Raw genomic sequence first — 15,673 nt, 5'->3', positions numbered from 1 at the left:
CTTCAAATCAGTGTTTTGATAACGCCTTCAACACGAGCTGTATTTCCCGGTGAATCTGATCCATATCCATCTCACATTAAATACTTCCGGGTATTTCACTACTCTCAGATGTTGGCATGATTTGGTTTTGAGTGAATCTTTTTCTTTATAACATCAAGCGACATGGACGAGAGCGTCTTGAAGTGAGCGTGTTTGTGTTCTTCTTTGATACTTTGTGGCTTTGTTTTATCCAGCCAGATGTGAGCGTGTACATTTGTTTGGCCATGTCCAGATGTTGATCTCAGGCAGATTGGTAATCCATGGGATTAAATGCTGCTGCTGTGTGAAGTACTGTATGCTGCATTAACGTGCTCGCCATGAAACGCATCGTTTTCTTTCTGGCGTCTTTATTCCTGACGGAGTGTTCAAGGAGACCCATTAGGGATGTCCTAGACGACGAGTACGGTGAGTTATTGGGAATACGAATAGGAATACTTATGGATACATTTAAAATCGAAAGAGTGTGTTGTTTCGATTACGTCATCATAACCTAGTGTGCTTTTTCAAATACCTTACTGTAGTTTCAGATCTCAGATCTACTTTTTGTCATTGAATGACTTTCACCAAACATTTTGTGAAGAAGCTCAATTGCAAAGAAGACTTTTTCTTACAAGAGTTTACTGTGGCACCAGACTTTTCACCAATATTCCATCCTCTTTTTAGTTATGTAGTATAGACAGTGGTTGTAAAAACTAAGTAGCCTAATAAACAAAAAGTTAATATCGAATGTATCTTATTCTGCAGATAAAATTAGTCTTTATTCTTTCTTTGTTAACGAAAATCGTTGCAAAAGAAGCCAAAGCATCTTTGTTTCCCTGTTACGAAACAAGCCATGAACTGGAGCTCTGAAGGAGTGGAAGGGATTGACAGTTTCCTAAGATTTCTTAGAGAAAAGTCAGAATTGCGAGATGTACTTAGAGGAAAAAAAGTTTCAATTCTGAGATAATATTGAGAAATAGTCTGAATTGTGTCACAATTCACACTTTCTCAGAATTGTGATCTTATGACACATTTCAGAATTTGTCACAATCATCTGAGAAATGCAAGTTTACATCTCCCAATTCTGACTTTTTCCCTCTGAATTCTGAATTTGCATCTCTAAACTTGCAATTCTGAGATAAAAACTCAGAATTGTGAGATGTTAACTCAAAATTGTGGTGGAATTCTGAGAAAATCACAGATTGTGAGAAATAAAACCAGAATTGTCAGATAAAAGTTGCAATTACTTTTTGAATTTTTTCCATAGTTGAGAGAAACCCATTTTTAGCGATTATGGAGTAAGAGAAAACACAGATACCCCAAGTCCTTCAAACTGCTCCTTGAAACCTGTAATTTCACTTTACAATGAATTGGTCCTAATATGTATCAAGTTGTTCACTGTGACTCTTTCAGACCGGCTCAGCTCATTGCTGTCAGACTTTGATGTTCTTCAGCTGTCCGGTCTTCAACAGCATTCGGTTCGCAAGAGAGATGTCCAGTCACAAACACACGCAGAGAGGCTTCTCGGTTTCACTGCGTTACAGAGGTGAATACTCATCACCCATGTACCATGACACACCGTCACCGCCAAGATTAGACCTCAGTCATTTAATAAGCTCTCCTAAATATTTCCCAGGCATTTCAAATTGTACCTGGCAACCAACACAGAGCTCTTCACTCATGACTTTAAGGCTGTGGTAGTAGGAGAAGATGGCACTCAAAAGACGTACGAGGTCCAGAGAGAAAACTTCTTCATCGGTCATGTCATTGGTAACTGCAACTTTATGTATTTTAACGTCTAAAAATTAGGTTCTAGCGAATTTCATTTGCAGTTCACATTGTTTTTTCCCTTAATTTCTAGGAGAGGAGAATTCCCGTGTACAAGCGCATATCGGTGTCAATGACTTCACTGCTCATATTCTTACTGATGAAGCCGAATACAATATTGAGGTATTATAACACCACAAATCTAATGCTTATGCCACTCAGCGAAGAGAATGCAATAATTGTTAACCCATTCATCTGGTTTCTGCAGCCCCTGTGGAGGTTTATCGAAGACTCGCATGATGACCGGCTGCTTGTATATCGCTCTGAAGACATCAGGAACGTGAGCCGGTTGGCGGCTTCAAAAGTGTGCGGCTACATCAGCACAGATGCCTTCGAGATGCTGCCAGAGAGTGTGCGGGCTGCCAGAGCACTAGATGAAGGGGAAGAGGAGGAGGATGGTAAGTCTTTGAGTTAATTTGCATATGTTTAACATGTCAAAACTGGTTATTAGATCCTGAAAGCTCATTCTATGGCTCTCTGTCACAACACATCTGGTTTAAATGAGACTTTTCTCTGCTCATCTGAGACAGATCTAGACAGTGTAATGTGAGTTGCCACTTTATATAGTTACTTTGTCACCCATGTGTTATGTCTCTCGCCTTCTCATCCCTTTGTCTATTTTTGCCATCTTTTTCACTCCATTGCATCTGTTCCACAGGGCACCTGAGAGAGAGAAGACAGACCCCGGACCACAGCAAGAACACCTGCCCTCTGCTGCTTGTGGCCGACTATCGTTTTTTCAAATACATGGGCCGTGAGGAGGAGAGCACCACCCTCAACTACCTGGTAAATAACAAGTCTTCAGTTTTGATATTGTCATTTTTGCCCTATTCATGAAACACACAAAACACATTTCTGCATAAATTGAGCATAAAATCATTCTGATGCAAATCATCACATTAATTTCAGTAGGACAGTGCTTATTAGACCAGTGTTTCTCAACCATTTTGACTCCAATTTCTAATTTCTAACCGATATAATATTTTTGTGCTTGACATATACTTCCAGTCAAAAGTTCGGGGTTTATAAGATTTTTTTTTTTAATTAATACTTTTATTTAGCAAGGATGCATTAAATTGATCAAAAGTGACAGTAAAGACATTTATAATGCTACAAAAGATTTTATTTCAAATAAATGCTTTTCTTTTTAAACCTTCTATTCATCAAAGAATGAAAGAAAAAATGGTATCCACAAAAAATATTAAGCAGCACAACTGTTTTCAACATTCACTGTAAAAAATGATCGTAATTTTAACGGTAAAAGACTGTAAAAATGCTACAGTGAAAAACTGTTAATTGGTTAACAGAAAGTTTCCGTACTATATATGGTAAATAACTGTGATAGATCTAATGGTACATTTAATGTAATTTTACTGTAAAATACCGTTAAATTTACAGTTTTTGAAAGTGAAAAAGAACAACTCATTGTATAATTTACAGTGAAAAAACGTAAATTGACATTCCCACAATTCCCTGTGTGACACTTCACATTTGGTGTATTTTTGTTGAAATAACTATGTTTCTTCATAGTTTTCTTCGTTTTTTTTCTAATCAGTTATGTACATTAGGGTTTTATGTTATATTTAATGTTGTTAAATTAATGTTTATTGCATTTTTTAAATTTCATGTGTGTTACCTTGATGGTGTTTAATGTTTGTGTGAATGACACTGTGCAGCTTCTATAGTATTAACTTTCTTGTGGAAGAGCTGCTTGTGATGAGCTTTGATTGATCATGTGACTATCATCACTGCTGTGATTGGTGGTTATCAGTGTATTATGGTACAAAACAGATATAAATACTTCAATAGAACGGTAAATTTATATTATATCAGATAATAAAATACAGTTTATTACTGTAAATTTTAAGTTAAGTCTGTAAAACCAATAACGGTTTGCTACCGTATTTTTGACGGTAAAGTTCTGGCAACCACAGCTGCCGTTTTTTTACCGTAAAAATCACGCTTACATTTTTTACAGTGTTGATAATAATAAGAAATGTTTTTTGAGCACCAAATCAACATAATAGAATGATTTCTGAAGAATCATGTGACACTGAATGCTGACAATTTAGCTTTGCTATCACAGGAATAAATTACATTTTAATTTATATTCAAATAGAAAACAGTTATTTTAAATTGTAATAATTTTCCACAATATTTCTGTTTTTACTATATTTTTGATCAAATAAATGCAGCCTTGGTGAGACTTCTTTTAAAAGCATTAAAAAATGTACTGACCCCAAACTTTTGAACAATATTGTAATGAAAATTTTAAAGTAAGTTTAAGTCATTGGATGTTTGCTGAGGCCCACTTTTTTTTTTTGACAATTTTTTGTGTCATCTGAGTAGAAGGTTGTATAAAGTTGTAGTCAGCAGATGTCTTACAAATTTGCCTTGGATGTGTTTAGATTGAGCTGATTGATCGCGTGGATGACATTTACCGCAATACGTCTTGGGACGAGGAGTATAAAGGTTATGGAGTTCAGATTCAGCAGGTAAGCTTGGTTCTTTGAGGAGAACAAGGTGAAGAACTCCAATGAAATGCTATTTTGGAGCCGGCAACAAGCATTTGTCTCTTTCAGATCATAATTAACCAGACACCCACAAAAGTATCGCTGGGAGGTGCCCACTTCAACATGGAAGGGACTCCTGTGAAGAACAAAGAAGTCTGGGACGTCAAGAGGCTCCTGGAGGTGAGCGAGCTGGAACTGTGGGAGACTCGCAAATGACTGAATTAATGAGAGCGTCCTTTCTGTATTCTGAGCTGTGCTGATTTGAAACGATGAGAGATGCATCTATTTGAGAGTGAAGAACATTGAGGACTTGTGTATTGTTTCAATATCCATCTCTGTTGTTCTAAATCTACGGAGGAGAATTAGCATCTTCCAGCCATTTTGTGTGATTTTTGATTTGAGTAAAATAAGGTCTGTGGGTACAATTATTTAAAGAGACTTTTAGGTTTTGTTCTACAACACAGATCACCCATAGTCATACCTCTAATGTGAATTTTGAACTGTTGAGTGATTTGAAAAGATACTCTACCGCTCAAAAATTTGGGGTTGGTAAAATCTCTTAATGGTTGGTAAAAAAGTCTCTTATGCTCACCAAGGCTGCTTTTATTTGATCAAAAATACGTTATAAAACAGTAACAGTGTGAAATATTATTACAATTTAAAATAACGGTTTTAATATATAATTTATTTTAATATTTAATAAAAATGTAATTTATTCCTTTGATGGCAAAGCTGAAATTTCAGCCTCATTACTGCAGTCTTCAGTGTCACATGATCCTTCTGAAATCATTCTAATATGTTGATTTGGTGCTTAAGAAACATTTCTTATTATTATCAAAGTTGAAAACAGTTGTGCTGCTTAATATTTTTGTGGAAACTGTGATATATTTTAGGATGAAAAAAACAGAATTTATTTGAAACTGAAAACATTATTAACGTCTTTACTGTCATGTTTGATTATTTTAATGCATCCTTGCTGAATGAAAGCAAGTTGTTGTTTCATAAGTTACAGTGATATTCTGTTTCGTCAAGCATGTAAACTTGCATCCTTGTAGTTGTAGTCCTTATGTCCTTAAAGGGGTGGTTGATTATGATTTCACTTTTCTAACTTTAGTTAGTGTGTAATGTTGCTGTTTGAGCATAAACAACATCTGCAAAATTACGATATTCATATTTCAAAGCAAAGGGAGATATTTTCTTTTAAAGAAATCGCTTTTTAAGGACTACAACAAATGGCTGGTAGAGACTACACGACATTCCTCCCGGGTTAGTGACATCACCAACCCTGAAATTTACATAAACCCCTCCCCCGGGAGTGCGATTTATAGATTATCAAGACAGAATATGCTAATCAATGACTAGAAGATAACTACACACAAGCAACATAAATTCATCAACTAACCATTCAGAAATGTTGCTTCTACATGTTGTTTCTTCTTGAGTCTCTCCATCTTTGTCTGACTGCGGTTTGAACATAAAAGGCTAAAAGTTTTAGAAATTTTCAGTGCATGTCTAATCGAAGCTGCTAAGAACAAGTTGTTGTAGCTCCGCCCTCTGTGCCGGGAGCAGCAGCTCATTTGCATTTAAAGGGACAGACACAAAAACGGTGCGTTTTTGCTCACCCTCAAAAAGTGACAATTTTAACATGCTATATAAAAATATCTGTGGAGTATTTTGAGCTAAAACTTCACATACACACTCTGGTGACATCAAAGACTTATTTTACATCTTGTGAAAAGGGCATTATACCACCCCTTTAAGGCATTATTTTACTTGCAAATAGAAAAGCAAGCCAAAAACAAACAAAATGCTTTAGAAATTCACAAGTGAACTTGGGGTACCTGATTGGTCCCGAATAAACAGCTGTGCTATAATTGTAGTAAGAATTGTCATTTTGTCTTTTTCCTGCAGCAATTTAGCATTGACATTGCAGATAATGCATCCCAAGTGTGCTTGGCTCATCTGTTCACATATCAGGATTTTGATGAAGGCACGCTCGGCTTGGCTTACGTGGCTCCTTCCAAACCAGGCTTTCCTGGAGGTCTTTGCTCTGAGAGTGAGTGTAAATACCACATTATGGATAAATCAATTAGGTCTAACATATTCCCCATGCTTAGACATTTTGTTTATTGTTGTTATCTGTCTTTCTTAAGAGTGTCCTCCTTCAGGAAATGACAATCGTGCTATATACCTCAACACTGGACTAACCAGCACCAAAAATTATGGAAAAACCATTCTTACCAAGGCAAGTGAAGTCCAAACAAATGTTCATATCGCTTTTATTTTAGTAAGCTAATTTTCTGACTATATACCAACAGGAAGCGGATCTGGTCACCACTCATGAGCTTGGCCACAACTTTGGTGCTGTTCATGATCCAGATACTGTGTCGGACTGCGTGCCCAGAGAGGATCAGGGGGGCAAATACGTAATGTACCCCATTGCGGTGAGCGGGGACCACTCTAACAACAAAGTACGTCCTTCGTCGATGTGAATTCAGCTTGGTGTCATTGTTCACACCGTCACGTGATCAGTTTGTAAGTGTTTTGTTTTGGTGCTCCCCTATAGTTGTTTTCAAACTGCAGCAAGAAATCCATAGTAAAGAGTCTGAAGGCCAAGGCCTCCACTTGCTTCAGAGAGAGGAACAGCAATGTGTGCGGAAACTCACGGGTGGAGGAAGGTGAGGAGTGTGACCCTGGACTGATCCACCTCAACAGCGACCGCTGCTGCACGTCAGACTGCAAACTCCGGCCCAATGTGGAGTGCAGGTACAGCTCCTCCATGTGGCCTCATGATAAAAAATGCTGATGCAGATATGGTGAATTAAAGGGACGGTTCACCCAAAAATGTTCAAGACAGAATCTCCTGGGTATATGTCATTTTCTGTCTTTTTTTTCTTGACTCTAGTGACAGAAACAGTGCGTGCTGCAAAGACTGCATGTTTGAGAGGAAGGGCAAGGTGTGTCAGGAGCCAATGAATGCCACTTGCAAGGGAAGATCTTACTGTACAGGTGAGGCATCAACTAACAAGCTTCATGTTCACACAACTGAATATACTACTTTGATTCTATATATCTGATCAACATGTTAAGGAATTCAGGTTGAGAACAGTTTTAGTAATATTTATAGTATTTATTAACATTTTGAATTAACTTGTATTTTTATATTTTCAGTCTTCATTTTCATTTTAGTTTGTTTTGGTACTTTTTTTATGTGCATTTGTCATTTTTATTAGTTGTTTAATATTTCTACATACCCTTTATTTAGTTTAGATTTAGTAATGTTAGTACTTCAACTAAAACTTATTTGTTTTAGTTAATTGCCCAGGCACAATTTCTCAAGTTTTGTTTTATTTTATTTCAATTACTAAAATTTGATCAATATTAGTTTTTGTTTTTGATTTGGCTTTAGTTAACAATAACAACACTACTTGTGCAAATATGTTTTATTATTATTAAAAAAAAAAGCTTTTATATAATACTTTTTAATAATACTTTGCATATTTGATTTTTATGGTACCATACATTTTTATCGATTTTTATGGTTAAATATTTTGCAATGTGACATCAATACCCTTATGCAAAAAAATCCAAATTCTCATTACTGAAATTCAAAGAAATTATGCTGTATTATATAAATTATGAAATATTTGTATATTATGGTTGTCATTTGAGATTGTATGATGATATAATGAGAATCACTACTGAGGTAAATAGAAGATTTTGGAAGTAAAATATCCATATGGATTATAGTAATAAGAAATTGTGCTTAAATGTCATGGAAAACAATGCTGAAATGCTAAAAATCTGTTAAAGACTCATTTTCTTTATGCAGAATTCCTTGCGGATGAGATTTAACTGCATAGCCCTTTGTCCTCACTGAAACTCTATTCTTCTGTGCTTACAGGACTCAGCAGTGCATGCCCTCCTCCAGAGAACGTCCCTAATAAGACCATCTGTGTGGACAATGGGCGGTGTCTGAACGGAGATTGCATCCCATTCTGTGAAGCTGTGAAGAGCCTGCAGTCGTGTGCTTGCAATGGTAACCTGAGCTTCTGATAGAGCTAATACTGTTGGTATATTGCAAGTCTGTTTTGAGGAGACGTGCCCTTTTTTACTCTTCCTGTATGTCATTTTCAGAGACGAACAACTCTTGTAAGGTGTGCTGCAAGGATAAGAGCGCTGTGTGCACTCCTTATATTGATGACAAGGGTAACCCCATTTTCCTGCGGAAAGGCAAACCCTGCACTGTGGGCTTTTGTGATGGAGCGGTGAGTGTTCACAACATACACTTATTTACATTTCTACTCATGTAAGACATTTATAGAAGCTGTTGATTAATCGTGGCTCAATTGCAGTAGTTCACAAGACAATTGTAATGGTTTAGGAATTCAAAAATATGTTCTTATTCCTTCCAGGGTAAATGCATGAAACAGGTCCAGGATGTTATTGAGAGATTGTGGGATTTCATTGAGAAGTTGGACATTAACACTTTTGGTAAGTTATCTGTGAACACAGTGATGTCATCTTGAAACCCAATGGAGGATGTGAGATCTGTGTATGTGTTCTCAGGGAAGTTCTTGGCAGACAACATTGTTGGCTCAGTGGTGGTCTTCTCACTTCTTTTCTGGATCCCGCTCAGCATTCTGGTCCATTGTGTGGTGAGTCATCTCCACTAACATCTTACAGTTAGTTGTAGCTCTGAGGAAATGTCTGCCACTATAATGGACTGACCTTGAGTTGTATTATGGTCTAAAGGACTGTTTACGGTGAGAGCAAAACAAAAAGTGAAATGAATATGAAGTGTATATATATATATATATATATATATATATATATATATATTAGGGATGTGAAACGATTAATCGCGATTAATATATATATAGAAACAACTATTCATACAAAGAGCAAAAAAGTTAAATGAATCGCAGACAAAACATTTATTTACACTGAGAGCAAAACAAAATTTTGTGCGAAAAATACATTTCGTCTGTGATTCACAAACTTTTTTGTTTTACTCGTTCTGTGAATCACAGACGAAATGTATTTTTCGCACCAAGAGCAAAACGAAAAAATGTAATCACAGGCCAAAGGTTTATTCACACTAAGATTGAAACTAAACAACACTCTTAGAAGAGTCATTCAGGTTCTTAGAAGACAATCCATTTGATGATGCAAAAGGCCCCATCCTAGAAAAATAAAGTGATTTTTACAAGATTCCTGTCTCTTTTGTCTTTAGGATAAAAAACTTGACCAGCAATATGAATTTAACACAAAGTCACTCTTCTACCCCAGTGTAAGTACAAATCAGAACACAGAAAAAGTTATTTTTCTTTTGATAATAGGAAGCATAACAAATGCCTGACTGTGTTTATGTGCTGTCCCAGAATGCAGAGCTGCTGAGCAGTCTAGAATCAGCCTCAGTGCGGATCTTCAAACCGCCATCATCCTCGGGCTCCTCTGCGGTGCCACGCTTTCAGGCGTCCGAACCCTTGCAGACCAGCACGCCACCGGTCTCGATCTCCCAGGTGGCTCCAGCCTTAACCCCAACCCCGTGTCCTCACTCCACCATGGAGCACCAACGCATGGCCACCATCCAAGAAGATCCCAGCTATGATTCCCACCTGGATGAACTAGCCCTGGGAGAGGACTTCCCTACCTCTGGCACAGTGTCGCGCTCCTTTGATGATCTGACGGACAACCGAGAGAATGCCATGTCCTTCAGGGTAAAGAGACATGCACAAAATAACAGCAAGGAGACTGAATGTTAAGAGTGCGACTGTATAGAAATCGTAAGGGAATATGATTGGGAATGCTCAAAGCTCAGCAGAACAAGCATCACATATGCGCTGAAATGCAATGTGCTTGCCGCTCAAGTATTGAAAAAAACCCTAAAACAGAATGCAGTGTTTTAAAGGCATAGTTCACAGAAAATTCACCCTCATGTTGTTCCGAACCTGTATGACCGGCTGACTTCTGTGGAGCTCAGAAGGAGATAATCTTGATGATGTGCTGGTCTCTTTCCCGAGTAATTACAAAGCACACAAAAGCACAAATAAAATACCTTATACCATGGGCTGGGTGAATACTCCATTCTGATTGGCTGCAGGGTGTCCATTAAAAAGTGATAGAGGACACCTAGTAAAGGAGTTCTATAAATATCTCCGGTTGCTAAATAAACCGTCAGGCGTAACCAGGGAAACCAATTAATTGTTTGTAAAAACTTTAGAATTCGATTATAAAACTAATTAAAATATAAACTAATGTTTTAAAAATGTGTTATTTGGCGAGTGACCATGGTATAAGCGGGTTAATGCCCTTCGAGGTGTCCATTGTCAGGTATTAATGGACCTCCGCTGCGCGTCGGACGGTTCATGCCTCGCCGTCGTCCATTAATACCTGACAATGGACACCTCGTCGGGCATTAACCCTTACTTAAAAGTGATTCATATGACTTGTGCCCAATATTCCAAGTCTTACGATAAGATTTTGAGGAACAGACAAATATTTTCTTCTCCTTAAACCAAGTCCCTGCCCTAAATTTTTACTCTGATGTATGGTACAATACGGAATAAAATATCTGTTACTACTTCTCTTACATCTCAACTTTAGTTGCTGCAACCGGATAGTTTTAATGTTGAGTTGAACTTCAGTCCGATTCCTGAACAAATCATTGAGACTGATTTTGTGCACCAGAAGAACCAATTCATTCAAAATCCGATTCAGAAGGTTAATTTGTTCACTAACTGGACATTGCTACTTCTTTCATGAAAACAGAAGAGGGAAAGTCATACATGTTTGGAAAGACAAGGACAGAATGTTAATTTTTGGGTGAACTGTACCTTTAAGAGCACTGGTCTTTTATAAAGCAACAGATGGCACAAATCATTCAGTGTCTTGGCATTACATGGGAATTCAATGTTGTTAATCCTGTTAGGATTATGCAATATGCATATTTACACACGCACACTGGATCTCAACAGAGTAATCTACACGTGACCAGCTTCATTGTTAAAGCTTAACTACCCAATACCAAGATGTTTACAGGTCTGGTTTTGTCTAAGGGATTGAGCAGATGCTAACAGATCTTGATAACCGTTAACCATTACCTGTTATATTTTAGTTGATATTTTACTTGTATGTGTTCTCACACACCAGCAAATTATGTTTTGTAACCTATATAGAACACAATCTTTTGTTCTTGCTTTTATTGTTTGCAAAAGACAATCGGATATTTTAGAGGCACTTTTTTTTTGCTTTCATTTGTACTGTACTTAAATGTAACATGTTACAGTAATTTAAACAGTTATACCAGCAGATATTATCCCCTGGTTTCCCAGATAAGGCTTAAGCCTAGTCCCAGACTAAAAGGCATGTTTAAGCTGTTTTAACTGAAAGCAACTTGCACTGACATATCTTAAAATATACGTGTTGTTTGGTATATGAGAACGCTTTTGGCTCATTGGCTTTTTATGAAATACCAAAGTCACTAGTTAAATGAAAAGACAGGCAATCAGTTTTATCTCTCAATGTCCCAATGTCCATGACTGTAACTGTATGCAAGAATATGTATCTTGCAGCTGCTCCCTTAAGAATGTACTGATGTTGAACACTGCTCTGAGATCAGTATCCAAAGTGCCTTGTATTTGTTTTTGTATTCATCTTGTGAAAAAGTATTTTACTCCCATGTGTTTTGCAATGTAATCTACAGGAAAACGCAAAAAGGGAGTGTGACGATGTCATTTATTGGTGGGTAAACAGTCATCTTTTTCTGAATTTTACTCGTTAACTGTAATCGTCTTTTGGGAGTGTATTTGTGTTGATCTTGTAGAATACCAAGCATACTAGTGTCATTTCTAAGTAGGAGATCTTATTACGTGACTTTACCCTGAAAACGTGGTTTATTTTTATTATCGGGTGTCAAATCCTGTGAAATCCTTTTTTCATGTTAAGAAATGTGCCCATAATAATATGCATGGCTCCCCGCAATGTTGTGATGGGTCAAGAGAGAAAGTATTGAATGTTAAGACAGTGTTTTGTATCTGTGTTAGATTTGTATAACTTAATAGTTTTTGACTTGGTGTTTTGCAAGCTTTCATTTTTAAATAAAACATCACCCTTAATGTGAAGTGTGTATTGAAATTCAAGCTCAACTTCACTCAAAAACCTCTTTTATTAAATCAATACACTGATCTTAAACAAATTATAGCTTTAGTTGAACATAAAATGTCAGATAAAAAAAAAAAAAGACGACAAAAACAATGTAAACGATCACTACATGATGTATATTTAACTAGTGGAACTAAAAAACAGTGACTCCTGAATGCACATACGTATCAACATCTATCTTTAACTGGCATCCATTTGGTTTTAATGGCAATTCAATCCTTTGAAGTGCTTTGGCCAGTCCAACATCTGGTGTCTTCAGTCTGGTTTAAGTAGTTCAAGTGAGATGGACTGTAATAACAAAAGTTCTTGAGGGAAAGTAAGAGCCTGATAGTAGGCAGATGGGAATTGGCGATCTCACATGACAGGGTTCATGGCTTCATACAGCCTCTGCACAGCGAGCTCCACCATTTCTCTGAGAGAATCATCTTCAGAATCAGCTTCCTCATACTCCACGGTCTGAACACAAACATAAGCATCCCAATATTTCAGTTTCCATAAAACTTAGGTGTGTACACTTCTCAGAGTCTGATACTTACTCGGGTTTCCAGGTTGATGAAGGCAGTCTTCTCATCTACACTTACAGCGAGACAGTTCTTGTCTTTAAAGTCGACACACTCCTCTCCAAACATGTCTCTGCAGATCGTGGCAGAAAAAGAATTTAGTTCATCATAAATATCACTGACGGTTAGCGGAGTGCTGTGAAGATGAACTTACTGGAACATTTTCAGTAATCTGCTCTGGTAAACATCCACATCCATCTTCTTTTCTTGGGGCTGAACAACTAAGATGAAGAAATAAACAAAGTAAGACTTAAAGTCTATTAAAATTTGCAAGCAAAAAGTGAAAAAGAGGTAGAAGCACAGATGGAAGAAAAAACAGAAAGGAAGAAAGAAAGAACAAGGAAGAAAGCAAGTAATAACCTGTAATAAATAGAAAGGAAGGAAAGAAAGAAGTAAAAAAGGAAGGATTAAAGATAATGTGGGAAATAAAGGAAGGAAAAGGTAGCACGAAAAAATGAGAAAGGTAACAATCAAAGAAAGAAACTAGAATTAAAGAAGAAGGAGATAAAAGCAAGCAAAAAACAATAATGAAACAGGAATAATAGACAGAAGGAAGGAAGGAATAAAGATAAAAAGGTGGGAAATAAAGGAAGATAACAGTATAGAAAAAGGAAAGGAAGCAAGCAAGCAGAGGAAAGAAAGAAAAAGGAATTTCAAAGAAACAAGAATTAAGGAAGGAGTGAAGGAAGGAAAAGAAAGGAAGCAAGCAAGAGGAAGGAAAGAAAAAAAAACAGAAGAAAGGAAGGAAGGTAAAGATAGTAATAAAGAGAAAGGGTGAATAGACAGAAGGAAGGTCAGAAGGAAAGAATAAAGATAAAAGTGGGAAATGCAAGAAATAAAAGAAAGAACTGTCTCTTTGAGCTGTTCACCTTTCTGAGCTTTAGGGTTTGACTGCACCTCCAGCACCACTGTGGTGACGGCATCAGCGTACATGTCATTCAGAGGGTTGGCAAACCACTGGTGGAAGAACACCACAGACACAATTAGCAATACCAGTCACTCCTGTTGCCATAGTTACACTGGTGCAATGACTGCGGTGCCGCCCTACCTCCAACACGACCAAGTTTTGATCATGAACCACTGTGATACTGTTAAACACTCTTAGTGTGCTCTTCTCTGACGTCTCAATCTCCTCCACATCACCTGTAACACACACACACAATGAGCGCCACATTTAAACACGACACACACACACACACACACACACACACACACACACACACACACACACACACACTCACCGGTCAAGTGGCGTAGCTGATTCAAAAGCAGGGGAAAGGGGCCAGTGAAGGGAATGGCTTGAGTCTGTTTCACTGTGCTCATGGCCAGCTCAGTGTAATCTGCATCATTAAGAACAAAGAAAAAGCATGAGAAGCGAACACACACAAACACACATATGAAACACCTGAACCGATCACAAACACCAACTCACTGGAGAGGTCAGAGGGGGAGAGGATGTGATAACTGAAGTTCTTCTTCACCAGGATGCCAGAGACCCGCTGACCTTGTGCACACTTCTTATCCGCAAGAGAGCCCATCACCTTCAGATGCCACAGACAAAAACATTCAGTAACAAAATGATAAAAGGACAGTTCAAAACGTTGATCCATCATAGAGATGAACGATTCATAATAAGACTTAACTGTGCAGTGTATTTGTAATATGATTATTTTTGTACATTTTGTGAATTTTTTTTTATCACAACAGCATACCATTTTAACAAGTTCTAGTGTAAAAGAAAGAATGACAGAATGAGAAAAGAAAGAACAAAAAGACAGATAGACAGAAAGAAAAAGACAAAGAACAAAAAAAGAAAAAAAAAGAAAAGAAAAGACAGACAGAAAGAAGGAAAGAAAGAACAAAGACAGAAAGTCAAAGAACAAAAAGACAGACAGAAAGAAAGACAAAGAACAAAAGACAGACAGAAAGAAGGAAAGAAAGAGAACAAAGACAAAGTCAAATAACAAAAGAGAAAGAAAGGCAAAGAAAAAACAAAAAGACAGAAATAAAGAGAAAAGAAAGAGAACAACGACAAAGTCAAAGAACAAAAGACAGAAAGAAAGACAAAGAAAAAACAAAGACAAAGAAAGAAAGAAAGAAAGAAAGAAAGAAAGAAAAAAAAAGAAAAAAAAAAAAGAAAGAAAAAAAGAAAAGAAAGAACAAAGACAGAAAGTCAAAGAACAAAAGACAGAAAGACAAAAAAAGAAAAAAAGAAAAAAAAGACAGAAAAGAAAGAAAAAGAAAGAGAAAGAAAGAAAGAAAGAAAAAGAAAGTAAGAAGTGTGCAGTAATTTGTTCTGGGTTCAATTCAAACTAATCTTTTGCGAGTTTGAGACGTGTTTAAATACTGATTTCATATCAAATGAAAAACTCTTTTAGTCGTCATCCGGATGGATCTGATGAAGCACTTTACTAAGGCAGAAGAAATGTTTGTGATTATTATCATTATTAATAATTTGAATGATTTTTTGACCACTGGTGAGAAAGACAGCCATTAACCCAGGTAAACACAGCCCTACAGTAACGGTCTCTAACTAAGCAGAAGAGGAAGAACCTGGACCAATGAGAGTCTCACCTTAGCCAGCTTCTC

At 37.0% G+C, this 15,673-nt stretch overlaps 2 protein-coding genes across 5 annotated transcripts in view; one reads left to right on the top strand and one right to left on the bottom strand.

Annotated features, from left to right (window-relative positions):
* The first annotated feature begins 71 nt into the window (after window positions 1–71).
* Window positions 72–12,494, top strand: adam17b (ADAM metallopeptidase domain 17b). Of its 3 annotated transcripts, XM_079888271.1 has the most exons (20): window positions 115–182; window positions 272–444; window positions 1,432–1,564; window positions 1,655–1,788; window positions 1,880–1,968; window positions 2,054–2,243; window positions 2,504–2,631; window positions 4,254–4,340; window positions 4,428–4,538; window positions 6,270–6,414; window positions 6,512–6,603; window positions 6,677–6,829; window positions 6,925–7,124; window positions 7,264–7,367; window positions 8,263–8,397; window positions 8,496–8,626; window positions 8,774–8,852; window positions 8,928–9,016; window positions 9,595–9,651; window positions 9,743–12,494. In XM_079888271.1, the coding sequence occupies exons 2-20, from the start codon at window positions 357–359 to the stop codon at window positions 10,124–10,126; spliced, it is 2,529 nt and encodes an 842-aa protein (XP_079744397.1). In that variant the 5' UTR covers window positions 115–182; window positions 272–356; the 3' UTR covers window positions 10,127–12,494. The 3 variants fall into 3 exon arrangements, with proteins under 3 accessions (XP_079744396.1, XP_079744398.1, XP_079744397.1); XM_079888270.1 differs by having other exon boundaries at window positions 72–444; XM_079888272.1 differs by having other exon boundaries at window positions 89–444; window positions 6,512–6,607; window positions 6,681–6,829.
* Window positions 12,495–12,509: 15 nt separating this feature from the next.
* Window positions 12,510–15,673, bottom strand: part of cpsf3 (cleavage and polyadenylation specific factor 3) — a 6,984-nt gene continuing 3,820 nt past the window's right edge. For both annotated transcript variants that reach the window (XM_079888273.1, XM_079888274.1), the window contains 8 exons: window positions 15,659–15,673; window positions 14,517–14,625; window positions 14,326–14,424; window positions 14,133–14,227; window positions 13,954–14,041; window positions 13,239–13,305; window positions 13,061–13,157; window positions 12,510–12,980 (listed from right to left, as the gene is read on the bottom strand). The exon at window positions 15,659–15,673 is cut by the window's right edge. In XM_079888273.1, coding sequence (XP_079744399.1) covers window positions 12,879–12,980; window positions 13,061–13,157; window positions 13,239–13,305; window positions 13,954–14,041; window positions 14,133–14,227; window positions 14,326–14,424; window positions 14,517–14,625; window positions 15,659–15,673 — 672 coding nt within the window. In that variant the 3' untranslated portion in view covers window positions 12,510–12,878. The remainder of the gene's footprint in view (window positions 12,981–13,060; window positions 13,158–13,238; window positions 13,306–13,953; window positions 14,042–14,132; window positions 14,228–14,325; window positions 14,425–14,516; window positions 14,626–15,658) is intronic.

The sequence above is a fragment of the Squalius cephalus genome (assembly GCF_949319135.1).
Source record: "Squalius cephalus genome assembly, chromosome: 12".
NCBI classification, from domain to species: Eukaryota; Metazoa; Chordata; class Actinopteri; order Cypriniformes; family Leuciscidae; genus Squalius; species Squalius cephalus.
Note: the sequence above shows the minus strand (reverse complement) of the source record. Positions and strands in the feature narration are given on the sequence as shown.

Coding starts and splice junctions, on each gene's coding strand:
- adam17b (XM_079888270.1), top strand. CDS start 357: ATGAAACGCATCGTTTTCTTTCTGGCGTCTTTATTCCTGACGGAGTGT. Junction 6,830..6,924: donor GGGACCACTCTAACAACAAA/GTACGTCCTTCG, acceptor GCTCCCCTATAG/TTGTTTTCAAACTGCAGCAA. Junction 9,017..9,594: donor GCATTCTGGTCCATTGTGTG/GTGAGTCATCTC, acceptor TTTTGTCTTTAG/GATAAAAAACTTGACCAGCA.